The following is a 15,015-nucleotide window of genomic DNA, read 5'->3' as shown; positions in this document are numbered from 1 at the left end:
AACTACAATACCCCTATTATAGGAAATGATTAAAATACTCTTATTATATATATATTAAAAACTCTAAATTCTAATATTATGACAGCAGAGAAGAAAATGACTAGAATTTACGATTCTCAAAATTAATATATATATATATATATATATATATATATATATATATATATATATATATATATATATATAATAGAGGTATTTTAGTTATTTTTTATAATAAAAATATTGTAGTTATTTTTTATTAAAAAGTATTAATTTAAACTGGTTCAAAATTTAATTTATTAATTTTTCGACTAAACTTATTTGTCCGGTCTAACTTTAATAAAAATAACATAATTTAATCAATTATATGTATTAAATTTTAATTATTAAAAATATTAAAAAAAATATTTTTAATATTTTTATCTAAATATCTCCCTATAAATAATTCATTTCACAAGCATCAAGCGACAAAATTAAGAAAACTATCAAGTTGAATTCTATAGAGTGAATCTTTCATTTTAAAAGAGATACTAAAGAGATTTACTATTGCATTAATAAAATCTAAAATATGTTTTTAATGTTTTATTGATAGACGAAATTATTTATGTTATTTTCTAGAGTAAAATCCTTGTTAAAAAGTCTTTACTCTCAAAGTATTATTTAAAAAAACTTAAAATAAGGTACTATAATTTTATGAATTTTATTATCTTGTGTCTTAAACATATATATTAAAATTACAAATTAATTTTTTATTAAAAATATAAAAAAAAATTTTTTTAATATATTTATTTTATATTTATTGAAAAATTTAAAATTTTATTATTAGTAATTTTATTATATGTCCCAAAGGTATATATTAAATAAATTCTAATTTTATTAATTAAGGATTTTTTTAAAATAAACATTTTTTAATACATGTATAAAGATAGAAAGTAAAACAGAAAATGGTAACAATTTAAAGAATCAAAATTAATTTAGTAAATATGAACATCAAAGCTTTAAACTAGACACCAAAAAATGGAAGCTTGAAACTATTTCAAAGACTAATAATAAATGTCAAAGTCATGTAAAAGAAAATGAAAAAAGAAGTTGATATTCGAAAAATAATAATAAATTTAAAAAAATAAAATAAATTAATTCTTGAGTTTTTTATTTATAAATATTTAAATTTTTAAAAATTTAAAAATATATTTAAATTTTTTATATTTTTAAATTTGGACACATTAAATTTTAAGTTTAATTTATTTTATTTTAAAAATATTCTTATATGTGCATTTATATTGACCAAATTAATACAATTAAAATAACATTTTATTTTAATTTTTCTAAAACTTAAATATCTACAAATGAAGAGGTGAAAAGTTTATTTATCTTCTTCTCAAAATTTTAATACTCTAATCTAATTGGACCATTGCCACCGCCATAGCCGGTCACGAACCCATGATATTTTTTCTCACTCTTCTCAGTTCTCTCTCACCCTCGTTACTCTCTCATATAAATACCACTTCAGCCTCCTCTCATCTCACTGAAACACAGAAGTCGCAACCACTATTGCGCTTCTTCTCCGCTGCCGTACGTCGGAAAATCTTGGCCGGCAAAAAAAAAAAAAAGATTCCAAGAAAAGAAAATAAAAAACAGACCCAAACAAACCGCAACATTAACCCGAAAATTCAGCTCCTCACACAAATCGCAAGTGAGTAAATTAAATCAACACTATCTCTCTTCATTTTCCACTAGTGTCTCTCGGATCTCGCTTCTTTTTCTTTGTTTCTCGAGACCCGTTCAAAGATCCGATTTTCATGCCTACAGTAATCATTAGCCATGAAAATTTTGCGTTCATTATTTACTTATTTTTTAATTAAAAAAGAAAAAAATTGAACGCTCTTTCTTTTTTTTATATAAATATTTCATTTGTGCTGTCCCCATGAAAGCGCGTTTCCAATTATAAATCTGCTTTGTTGGTTTTTCAGGTTGGAGTGCTGTTGTTGAATGGCAGAAAGAAAAAAACTAACAAGAAAAGAAAGTTTGTTATGAACAGGTGTTTGAACAAAGCTTCTTCTTCGTCTTTTCGAACACTGATTCTTATTCTCATCCTCATTCTCTTTATATAAAAATACCTCTTTCTTTTATCTCTTTTTGAGTTCAATCTCTTTTCTCTCTGTGACATAATCATGGGAGGATTGAAGGTTGTTACTCCATGTTTGCAATGGTCATTACCTCATTATTCCCCTTCTTCTTCTCCTTCCTCTTGTTCTCAAACCCTAGCTTCTGCGATTTCATCCCCTTCTTATGTATATTCCTATGCTTCGTCAAAACGACGCAGTTTTAATCCTTCCCTATCGTGCCGATTCGTCCACCCTTGCACACTCTTCAAAACGACGTCGTTTCTCCACAAGTCTCGATCCTTAGATTTTCACAATCACCTCTTCTCTACCAACACCAGAACACCGATCAGAAGATCTTGTAGCGCGAGCTTAGATTCCTTCTCCGACGAGGAATTCGCTAAGAAGATCGAAGACTTGACCCTCGGGTTCCAGCTCAACGAAGACGATTCAGATTCGGATACCACTTCTTCTCCAACCTCGTCCTCGAATTTCGTGAATGGGCAGAGCATCCCGGAGCCGCCGTGGATGGTGTCCGGCGGTGGAGAGGAGATAATAATTCCGGCGAACATAGAGCGGAAAGCGAACAGCGTGGAGCTTCCGTTCTCATTGAGGATCATCAAGAAGAAGCTCCAATGGAAGGAAGGTTTTAGGGAGGCAGGGGAATCCGCGTGCTGTTCGGTGAAGAAAGCGTTCTCTTCTATGGTGTTCATCATTCGAGAGCTCCATAGCTACACCCTCCAGATGAGAGAGACTCTCTGCTACCAAGACCTACAAGGAATCCTCGAGAGGGTACAAACGGAAATGCACGCTTCCTTCGTTTGGCTCTTCCAGCAAGTGTTCTCACACACGCCTACTCTCATGGTTTATGTCATGATCTTGCTCGCCAATTTCACCGTTCATTCCATGGGACACAACGCCGCCGTCATGGCCGCCGTGAATCCACCTACGCTGACCATGGAGATGGAGGAAGAGGAGTCTGTCAGTGATAATCAGAGCGGATTTGATTCCTCTGCGGTAAAGACATTCACCGTGTCATCATCTAACGGGAAGAAAACGACTTCAGTTGGTGGCGGAAACGGTGGTGGAGGGAAATTCCGGCCAGCGGCGCACGGAACCGACGGGGAAGGCCGGTCTGACCGGTCGGACCGGCACCAGGGAACGGTTTTCCCTGACGGTTTGTCGTCGACGCAGTCTCAGGTTTACAGAACAGGGGAGAGCAATAACAATAATAATAATAATGCGGAGTCTTCGTCAGTGGAGGAGGAGGAAGAGGAGCTGTGGAGTTCGATGGTGGAGGAAGCTTCTAGAATGGAGGATGTGAATCGTGGCTCGATGAAACAGTTCATTTCGCCCGTAACAGCCAAGATGGAGAGTGATGACTATGCTGAGTATCTGAGAACGGAGTTGGTTTACCAAACGGGCTTGTCCAAGGAACCAAACAACTCTCTTCTTCTCTCAAACTATGCTCAGTTCCTCTACCTCGTTGCACATGATTACGACAGGTGAATTTTCCTTTTTTTTTCCTTTTTAAAAAATTCTTCATTTTTATTTGCTAATTTTGCTTGCCATGGCATAAGTATTCTAGTTTCTAGTATCATTATTATTATTATTATTCCCGTAGTAATGTTTTGGTAAAGTCGAAATTCACATGCATAGAGTCTCCATCTTTGGTTAAAATATATTTATTAAAGTTATATATGACTACTTGAAAGTCCATAAAAATTAACTCGTCATGTGTTTCTTGCTTTGTTAAAAGAAAATGGAAAGCAAGATTTTACAAAAATATATTTGATTATTGTATGTTGTGGTAATATACTCTTATAGGACTAATTTATGATTTTGTTTTTATATGAATTATGTGTGTGTTACCAAAGAGGTCGTTCTAGGTAGGAGCTGCGAAAGCATATTCTAATTCATCGTCAAAAATATATTAAAACCCAAACTGGAAAAATTAGGGGGATAAAAAAGACAATGAGGTTCTTGATTTGTCCAAGTTTGAATCTTGATAGAAGAGTGTGCGGTGTATTTACCCTGCACCACAGGTTCATGAGCAGGATCAATATATTTCGGTATCTGTCATCTTCCGTGCGTGATAGTCACGTGCATGACAAATGATCTCACACGGAACTTTGTTGACTTTGACTTTTTAATATTTTTTTTGGTCTAGACTTTATTCACTCTGTTATTTACTAGTATTTAAATCTGTATGTGGCTATATGCCTATAAGGAAAACGATCAGAGACAGCACATAATAATAAATTGCTTAGTAACGTAATGAAAGAAATATCCTTGAAATTGAGTAGTTTGGCATTGCAATTTTCATGTGAAAAGTGGTTAAAAATGATGTTGACATTTTGGTCTTGTTCTTTGAATTATTTCACCAGAGCGGAAGAATACTTCAAGAAGGCAATAGGGGTGGAACCTCGTGATCCAGAGGCATTCAATAAGTACGCAACGTTTCTATGGAAAGCAAAGAATGATTTGTGGGCTGCAGAAGAGACTTATTTGGAAGCAATTTCAGCTGAGCCTACAAACTCTTTCTATGCCGCTGATTATGCTCATTTCCTATGGAACACTGGTGGGGAAGACACTTGTTACCCTTTGTCATCTGATGCCTCCCAAGAACTTTAATTGGAATAAATATCTCAAGAAGAAACAAAAAAATAAAATATATGTAAAAGAGTATAGAGAAAATAAGGGAAAAAAATTTTCAAAGCAAAATAAAAAAGAGAAGTTTTGTAGGTTATGTTTTGTTCTAAATTTTTTTATTGAGTGAAGATGAGGGAAATAGGAGAGGTGGGGTTTTGTTTTGTTATATAACTCTTTGTAATTATAATTGTACATAGCTCTTTTTACAATGGCTCATTTTGAGCTTATTGGGTCACGTTTTGTGCAATCGAATGTGCAATTATAATTATAATTAGTTATGTGATTTTGATGGAGAAGACGGTGGCTGTGAGGTGGCGTTTTGGAGAGGCAAGGCGATGCATGGATTGTGTTGTTGAAATATTTAATTTTGGCTTGGCAAGTTGGCAATAAACGGCACTGCGTTTCATATGGGAAGATGAAGGGTGGAGTGTGAAAGGGGAAATGGGACCTTTTCACCTTTGGCTCTCTCAAAATGTGTTGATAAGGTTTATGCTTGGTTGGATGTCATTGAAGCAGGATTTGCTTTTTGCACATATTTAATCACACTAATGTTTCTTATCTTTGTTTTGTTCACACTTCACATACTTAGTGTAATGATGTTTAATCACATGGCAAATTGTAATTAATCCTTCCTTGTTAATGTGATGCCGTTTTTGGATATGATTTTCTTTCTCTCAATATTAAAATGATTTTTTCCATTTTCAATACGAGGCTTGAATTTCACGTGGGTTATTTTCAATATGCCGTATGATTATTAATTATTTTTCGTACTGATCTCATATTGCTTATGTAAGCGATGTTACTGGATTCTCTCTGGACAAATTCTTAGTGGGTCTAGTCTTTGATAGTTTTCTTTATGCTCAATTTATTGAATGATGATGGAGAGGGATAAAGAAAAAGAATATGTGCTGGATGAAAGAAAGGCTAGAATTTGAGTAAGGGATTTATTGGACATAATTATTAATTACTAACATTTTTTATTTTGCATATGATATAATATTACGATTTTGCTCTGATTTCTTCCTTCTTCACTAATCAATAATGATGTTTTATATATGGTGGGGGTACCAATTCCTCCTTTTTGCACGTTTCTTTTGTTATTGCTTGATTATATTTCAATTTGATGATATATATGACAAAATATTTTCTAATAGGTTACTTGAGGGTTAATGTGGAAATGTCAGTCATCTGAAAAGAAGTTTCCGAATAAAGAGCATAGTAGGTCACATAATTCTTACATAAATAGTTTAGAATTCAAATTAAAAACTATTAAAAATATTTCTATGTTCACTTAAAAAAAAAGATCAAATGACTTCTTTTTTCATTTTAACTTTAGTTACTAATATAAAAATCTAACGGTTCAAATTTATTCCTGTCATTAGTTTCTCGTAATTAAAATCGGTTTGAGGTTTCAAATTTATTCAAGTGATATATTTGAATCGGTTTGAAAATTAAATTTAGTTTAATTTATTTTACTTGTATCATTACCGTTTCAGGTACAACTCTGCGTAATTTCATTTTTCACGTACAATTTCTCTCTTCTTGCACAAACTTTATCAGATTTTTTCTCCTCTTTCTTCTTTTTTGAGTATAAAAATTTTGATATACAATATACAAATATTGAAATACAACATAAATTTTTCCAAAGAACCATAAGTTCATAATATTAACATCGAAACTAATTTTGGTGCATGCACATAAATTAAATTTTGATTCGCAAAACAAAAATTTTAAAAAATCACAAATTTAAAACTGTTCATAAGCTGGTCTATTACTATGCTCCAAATCCAAATAGATTAAAAGGCCCAATCTAAATATTGACCTTCACTACTTGTTAATCTCCTCGAAAGAGGTCGGATTCGACATAGATTCCTTCCCAAAGAAGTCGGACTTGATGAATAACTGGCAAATAACACCTATTCAAATAAGTAACTATCCCTAAAATCTCTCAACCCACTTCTAAGAGTCATATCTCAACTACCCTAAGACAAAGGGACGGTTATCTACCTTAAAAGGTTGAACTACTCCAATGGTGGTTATTAGATCACCCCTATAAATACACTGACACTCCTCAGGTATCTCTAAATTCTAATACTCTATAAACCTGTTTAACCCCTTTGCTGACTTAGGCATCGGAGTGTCTTTGCAGGTACCACCCCCATTCTTTCACACAAACAAGTCGGACGGCGGCTCCCAGACGCACACCAAGTCGGAGACCACCTCCTTCAGAATGTTGGGCCACTCTTTCAAGCCCAATCCATTCAATTCCAGTTACCTACCGTAACAAAAACATTGAATCATTTAACCAATAAAATACATTAGTATAAAAAAATTTATATACTATGTGCAAAAGTTTTTATGCTATATCAATAAATTATGTGTTATGTGCAAAAATTTCTGTATTATATACAAAAAATTCAAATATATTAATAAATTTTTATATTTTTCAACAAAAAATATTTATAATAAACAAACATGAAAAAAAAATGTAATACATCATGCATGGGATGTATGAGAATAAGAAAGTTTTGTGGTGCTAATGAGAAGATATGTGATCATCAAAATGATTTTTGTGAACAACTGTGGTATTAATAGGGATGTGGTCTTTTATACAATGCTAAAAATGAAATATTGCAATAAAAGGTGGAGATATAATAAGTTATTGTAGCTCTAGTATTTAGTTGGAAAACTTTTTTTTTGATTTGGTGTTAGTCTTTGTATTAGGTGTGATTTTTTTTGTATTTCGTGCATTTTTATATTAGTAGTGTCCTATTTTTATCATTATTCTTGATGGCAATGACGAAGGAAATATGACTGAAATGTAGGATTTATTTTGTGTCTTCTCTCCTCTTTTTGGGTCGAGTTTGTGGCACATTAATTTAGATATGCCATACGTATGTGTGTTATGCGTTGATATGAATTATGGGGGTGCTATACATGGATGTGGGATAGCTTTTGGCTGAAACTTGGTGGAAGAAATCGGACTATCCGAGTTCTGTGCAAAAAAAAATTGGCTTACCAAATCGGATTGTCCGAGTTGTGAGGGAGGGAAAATAAGTGAGTTTATAATTATTGTTAACTAAAAATATAATTAAGAATGAATGAGTTTTAACTAAAATTAAACTAAATTAAATAGAAGTAAATTATTTGCTGAAAGATATTTATATATATTAATTTGTATATATATTAATAACAAGTTTAACAGTTTGGTAGTTGTGAGTATTATTTTCTCCTTAAAGAGAGGGGTTCGAACCCCATTTTCCACATTTTGGGAAATTTTAAAACTCAGGCAATTCGGTCAAACCGATCTTACCGACTTTGATCGGTTCATTTTGAATTTGACCGATTCGTTGCCTTATGCAATCACATCATTGGACTGGACCAGTTTTGGGTCCAATTCATTGATTTTTTCGATCTGGTTTTAATAACAATGCCCTCAACTACACTAACATATTTATTTCAATTAAAAATCTAACAACAAACAAAAATTTATTACAAAAAATTCTGCCTAGTTTACTCAAAATTTTCCAAAACTATTTCCAAACATTATTCAACTTAAATGTAATAATTAATTATAATTTCTAAAATTATTACAAAAAAAATTCTAAACATATATTTTTTTACTAATCTATCATATTACATCAATTTAAATATTATCATTAATTAAAAAATTCACTAATCAACTACAACTATACATATACATATATATAGACTCAACAATAAATTTTTAAGTTCTAATGATAATCACAATCTTAATCTATATGTTCCTAAATTCACTTTCTAACAATAATAACATTAACTCTATAACATATAATATTTACTTCATTTAAATATATATGCCTAAATTTTTAACAATAATAATAATAAATCGAAAATATAAAAAAAATTAAAAACTAAAATTACATAATTAGAGTGGCTGAGATAATATATAATATAAAGTTTAGGACGATTAACATCTTTATATTTTTTTTTTCGGCATTGTGAATTTTTTCTTCAAGCTTGCATGAAGAACAATGACGTTTTGGAGGTTGAAGAAGAAGAAGAGAGGAAAAGAATTGCTGATGGGGTTCTATGAAAGAGACTCGAAAGAAGTGAGTATAGTCTAGGAAGCATGTTGGTATAAGGGGGACATCGTCTTAGAGGCAACGAACGCACGCCACGTGACTGGGACCTCACAAATCGGACGGTCCGAGTTGCTCCCTCTAATCGGACCGTCCGAATTTCTACCTCCAACTCCTTCGGTCCGATTTCAGCTCTCCTGACACCACATGCAAGTAAAGTACCTGTATTCTCCATAATAATGCAACACACCAAACTCTCCTCCATATTAAAAATAAAAAGCGCGAGTTTATAACCCAACAATTGAAAAAAAAAAAAAAGAATTCCTCATCCACTTTATCCATGATTGCAAAATAACATGTCTAATATTATTATTAGTAGTAGCAGCAAAAATAGTAAAGCTTTTCTTAAAAATTGTAAAATATTATATTCAAATAAAAGATCAATTTAGATTGATTTTTGAAAAAAATATTTATTTTTTTTAAAAAAATTTAACAGACAAAAATTATTGTATATTTAGATAGATTTTTTAAAAAAATTTAAGTATTAAAAACGTCTTTTATTTCTTTTTTTTAAATAATATATTATTAGTTATAGAAAAAAGACAAATAATTTATTAATAAAAATACTTTTTATAAAAGACGTATCTAAATAAATTTTAAATTGAATAAAAGTATTTTATTTAAAAAGATAAAGATATTTTTTTAACTAAAAAAAATCAATCCAAATTAATACTAAAAGCTAAATATGAAAGATGAAGATGAATTTAACCCGGTTGAAGATGAAGACTTTGATGGGGCCAATGAACAACTAAACTTATCTTCAAGAATGTTGTTCATCTTTTTTAAGATCTCCATACTCTTTGCATTTTGTTGGTAGGATCATACTTAATGAAAGAGAAATTGGATTTGGTAATTAGAGGTTGAGAAGGTTGGTTGGGGGAAGAGGGAAGGGGGAAGGGGATTTTAAGAAAATTGAAAAAAAAAGTAAAATTTAATCTCGATTTTTTATTATTTTGTTAATTTTTATTTTGTTTTTTTATCGATTGGAAAATGATATTGTGGCCTCTAATGATTAATTTTGTCAAACATTTTATTTCTTCTATTATTGTTTCTGTCTAGAGTTAATGAATTTTGTCTACATATTACGTTAGCTGAAGACGTGTTAAATAACCATTTTAAGGAATAAAACGTCTATTGTCGTATCAGCAATAGGCTGCAATAAAATAAAATAATTAAATCCTTAAAAAAAAATTTAAGCTCTATTTAAACTCGTAACTAATTTAAACATAGACACATAAATACATAATAAATCATGAATTAGAATAAATATCTCTAAATTTCAACAAGCCATTGTATTTGCTGTATTGTTGTTGGCCTTGGTTGGCCATAACGCCAGTTCTTTGCTCTCCTCTTTCTTTTTCTATGCAAAGTCCTAGTATAAATGCAGTAAAAGTTATCTCATCAAATTTAATTCATTTCAATTATTTTCTTTTTGATCTCAAATATAAATTTCATTTTCTATCTTTGCAATATCCATCTATTAGTATTGTGAATGTGATCTTATTAAATTTTAAAAAAAGATAAAATATATTAGGATAAGTATATATAAAATAAAATAACATAAAATTATTTTAAAAAAGAACAAGATAAGAATGTGATAAGAGATAATCAAAATTAAATAAGTCAATAAATAAATAATTAAAAATAAATTAATAATGCAATAATAAAATTAGAATGTAAAAATATTATTAAATATGTTGAATTCTATTTTAATTTGGAGAGAAATTGGAGGAACAAAAAAAAAATAATATCTCCTTCTAAATAATTTGAGTTTTTCTTAGGTTCTTGGTTAATAATGTTTCAACACCTAGATCTGCTTCAAAACATATTCGTCAAAGCATATGGCATTCATTGAGTTAGGAATGGGTTTTCTATTGTTTAAGATAAAGTATTTAAGTGAAGCCAAGCAGAAAATGACGCCATTTTCACGTGAAATTATTATGAGGACTTGGTATAATTGGTTATTAGATTTGAGGCTATTATCTCTCCATATCCATAAACCCATACCTCTTTAAGTGAGCTCAGTGCTTCTTACTATTACATCTACATTCTCCAATTAATTTCTTTTCCGTGCCTTTTTTTTTCTTAATATTTATATAAGATTAATTTGCTTTATTTTTCTTTTTTGTTTAATTATTGTAGTCAGCTGTAATACATTGACAGAAATTATCACAACAAAATCCTAGTTATTAGGGTGAAAAAGACTAAGCTAAGGTATTCTAATAAATATTTTTTTAAGTATTGATTTTTCAAGACTTAAAAATTAATAATTTTGGAAAGCCGACATTTTGATGACTCCTGTTACGGTATGTAACCGGAGATTAGTCCAATGGATGGTGTTCGGCGGCCCAAGTGTATAATAGAGGAGGACTCCAGGTAGGTCCGCAACTCGGGAGGCTCCGTCCGACTTGTGCTCGCGTGTGAATGGGGGGTGGTACCTGCAAAGACACTCCGATGCCTAAGTTAGCAAGAGTGTGAGCAGGTCTTAGAGAGTATTGGACTTAGGGATACCTGAGGGGATGTCAGTGTATTTATAGAGGTGAGCCAATAACCACCGTTGGTGTAGTGCCGTATCTTTAGGGTGGTAACCGTCCCCATTATCTTGGGGAGGTTAAGATATGGCTTTATGAGGCGGTTAGAGAGATTTTAGGGGCGGTTACTCATTTGAATGAGTATTTATCTGCCAGCTAATCTCACATCCGACCTCTTCATACCAAGTCGTGGTTGACACCGACTTCTTATGTGAAAGTCGGTATTTTGTAAGGCTTATCCTATTGGATTAGGCCTTTCGGTTGGACCTGGGCCCTTATCATTGGGCCAGGGTATGAACAGTGCCCCTACTTGAGCCCAAATTTTCTTTAAAGTTTGGGTTCAAGTATTCAACTCGGGTTCGTAGTCGACTTGTTTGAGGGAATACGGATCTTGGAAACCGACGTGATTTTCGCGACCTTTGATTTCTGACAGTTACGTCAATTCAAGCGTCGTGTCCGTTGAGGGATCATTTAGGGATTGAGGGCTTTGGTAACGGTGCAGTCTCATTAATGACTGCCTCGCTTTTTACCATTATGCCCCTTAGCCTTTTTTATTAATACTTTCCCTCTCTTTCCATTTTCCGTTTCTGCACTCTTTCAAACTTTCTCCTTATCTTGTTCGTACTGCATCCTTGCGTTCGAAGACTTCTGTTCTTCTCCAACCTCCATTTTCGGATAAAGGTTAGTTTTGTTTTTTCCATGCCATGCTTTATGTTTGCATGTTTTGTTTTGCGAGTAGATAGGTTGACCTGTAGATTCTGGTTTCGAATCTCTCTTCTTTAGTGGCCGTATTTTTTGATTTTCTTTTTCTTTTTCCTTTTTGTAGGTTTTCTGCCACTTTCTTCTTTATATAAAAAATGGCCTCTGTAGACATTCTTTCTCAGTGGGTTGACGATACGGTCCTTGGGGAGGAACCGTTGGTTGACGCTGAGTTCATCACCCACCTTCGTACTCATCATAGGCTCTGTACTTCGGACGAAGACGAGCCCAAATATGAATTGATAATCCCGGGTCCTGAAGACCGGGTCTGTTTTGGGAGAGCTAATGAGGCGGCCCCTCATTTTTTCTTCATGTATGAATGTATGATCACCCGTTTGGGTGTTTTTCTTCCTTTCTCTGATTTCGAGATATCCGTTTTGCACCACTGTAAGGTTGCCCCTACTCAACTCCACCCCAATTCATGGGGTTTTTTGAAGATTTACCAGTTTATAAGCCACGCTCTGGACTTCCCGACTTCCTTGAGAATCTTCTTTTATCTTTTCCATATGACTAAGCCCTTTAGTGGGCTAAACAACAAACAACAATGGGTATCCTTCCGAGCCATTCAAGGTCGGAGGATTTTCACCCTTTTTGACGAATCTTTCCATGACTTCAAAAATTTCTTCTTCAAGGTTCAAGCCGTAGAGGGTCACCACCCCTTTTTTCTGGACGAGCATTCCTCCCCTCGCTTTCCCCTTTATTGGCTGCCGGCCACCCCTTGTGAAAAGATTGGTCTAGATGACCTAGACGAGGTGGAGGTGGCCATTGTGGGGTTTTTCCGAGAAGCATGGGGGAGGGCCCCATACTTGGATACGAGGAAAATCCTCCAGGGGACGTCGGTCTTTGTTCAATCTTGCATAGGTAGTGCATGCATTTCTTGTTTCCGAGTTGCATTTTACCGACTTGTATTTTACCGACTTGTAACTTGGTTGTTCGTTTTGTAGATATGGCAAAGAAAAATGCTCAAGAGTCCTACCAGCGGGTGCAGGAAGCCAAGGCAAAGTCCCGGGCCAGGTCCGGGGGTTCCAAGGCGGTCGTCTCTCCTCCTCCTCCTCCTCCTCCTAGAAATGTGGGTACTCCCTCTCAACCTTTTATCCTCTCTTCCTCCTCAAGTTTGGCTCGACCACTCCCTTCTGCCCCACTACTTTCCGAGCCAGAGAAGAAGAAGCGCAAGACTTCAGAGTCTGGCCCTTCTTGGGAAGGTGGGGTTAAGGCGGATGCTTTTGCATTCGTCCGAAAGAACATCTATCCTCTCATAAATATGGATGATGTTTCTGTTCGGAAACACCTTGCCACTCTGGCCGAAGAAAGTTTTAGGGCGGCGGGAGTTTGTGGCAAACTTTTGGACATGTTTGAGAAGACTCCTCTCAGCTCCTTGGGGACTTCCTCAAAGGTTGAGGAGCTAGATGAGAGGCTTCTTTTATTTGAAAAACATCAAAAGGAGTTGAAGGAGGAGAGGGATAAGTTGAGGAAGGAGAGAGATGACCTCCGGGAGAAGGAGAGCCAGCTGCGAGCCCAATGTACTATGGAGGTAAATCTAAGGAAGGCAGCCCAGGAGAGTTACCAAAGCCTATTTAAAGATATGGTGGAGGTGAAGAAGGATTTGATGAACTCTCGGAATGCTTATACTGAGTTGGAGGACTCTATCGCCGATGGTGGCGAGGAGTCTTGGAGAATTTTCTTGGAACAAGTCAGAGTTATCGCTCCCGACTTGGACCTTTCTCCATTACATCCTGACAAAGTAGTTATTGATGGCGCCATTGTTGATCCTTCTGTTCCCGAGGTCGTTTCCGAATCAGACCTGAAGACTCGGGGACAGAGGATTATTGAGTCTCCTCCTCGTCCCCAAGATGCTCCGAGTTCTTCAATCCTCACTCCGACTTCCTCTTTGGCTCCTCCTCCCGGTCCTGGTGGTGTTCCTCCTGGTGATTCCTCTACTCCGTCCAAGAAATGACTCTTTTATTTTTGTGGCTATATGGGGGCCCGGCCTGTGGGTCCCCCCTTTTTTTAAACTTCTATTTATTTGCTGGTGGTTGTGAACAATTTGCTTCTGGCCTTTCAAGGCCGTAAACAAAATATTCTGTTTGTTGCCCTTTTTTGGATAAGGGTTTTAAACAAAATAAATGCCCTTTTTGGATAAGGGTTTTTTAATCGAAGTAGGTGCCCTTTTTTTGGATAAGGGTTTAAGTTACTTTGCGCGTGCACATGCTTTTCTATTTTGAAATATGTTTGATCTTTTTCGAAAAAACTTTTTGCTAGCTTGCATTATTTTCTCGAGCCTTTTTCGTGGAAAGGCTTGTATGCAAGTTTTAAACTTTTCAGGTTGTCCTATCTCTTTTGTTATCCTTTATACTCGACTTTGCTTTAGTGAGTTTTTATGACTTAGGTTATTTTTGCGATGCGTTTTTCTTCTACTCGGTGTTATACTCCGATCTGTGGATCAAAGTTTTCCAAGTTTCCCTACTCGGGATCTCTTTCCGACTTATGAGTCGGGTTGGTTCCCGAGTTTTTACGATCGACTTATATAACCTCTTTACACCGACTTGTACCTCGTCGTTTTATCCTGACGACCATCTAGGTCGGTTCATGGGATTTTCACGCTTTGTCGAGCTTAAGTCGGCGCGTTTCGTAGAAAGACTTAGAAAAATAAAGGAGGATATTACAAGAGATATTACGAATGAAAAAAGATCTTTATTAATCGGGAAGGTACCTTTTTGCTACTAAGGGTCTTGACAGTATATTTTCCCTTAGCCTCTACTATGATGCCTCGTTAAAAACCCCTCTCCAGAAAAAACCCTTTTTGGGAAAAAATCATGAAGCTGGGAAAAGAGTACATCAGGGAGTAGGGTTCGCTTCTAACTGTAGTACCTT

The 15,015-nt window shown here is 34.2% G+C and overlaps 1 protein-coding gene across 1 annotated transcript; it reads left to right on the top strand.

Moving 5' to 3' along the window:
* Window positions 1–1,510: 1,510 nt before the first annotated feature.
* LOC130944356 (uncharacterized) lies at window positions 1,511–5,393 on the top strand. The gene is made up of 3 exons (XM_057872648.1): window positions 1,511–1,672; window positions 1,950–3,586; window positions 4,469–5,393. Exons 2-3 carry the CDS (start codon window positions 2,151–2,153, stop codon window positions 4,713–4,715), a joined length of 1,683 nt encoding a protein of 560 aa, XP_057728631.1. The 5' UTR covers window positions 1,511–1,672; window positions 1,950–2,150; the 3' UTR covers window positions 4,716–5,393.
* Window positions 5,394–15,015: the final 9,622 nt, after the last annotated feature.

This window comes from Arachis stenosperma, chromosome 1 (genome assembly GCF_014773155.1).
Source record: "Arachis stenosperma cultivar V10309 chromosome 1, arast.V10309.gnm1.PFL2, whole genome shotgun sequence".
NCBI classification, from domain to species: domain Eukaryota; kingdom Viridiplantae; phylum Streptophyta; class Magnoliopsida; order Fabales; family Fabaceae; genus Arachis; species Arachis stenosperma.
This window is presented reverse-complemented; position numbering and strand designations above follow the sequence as displayed.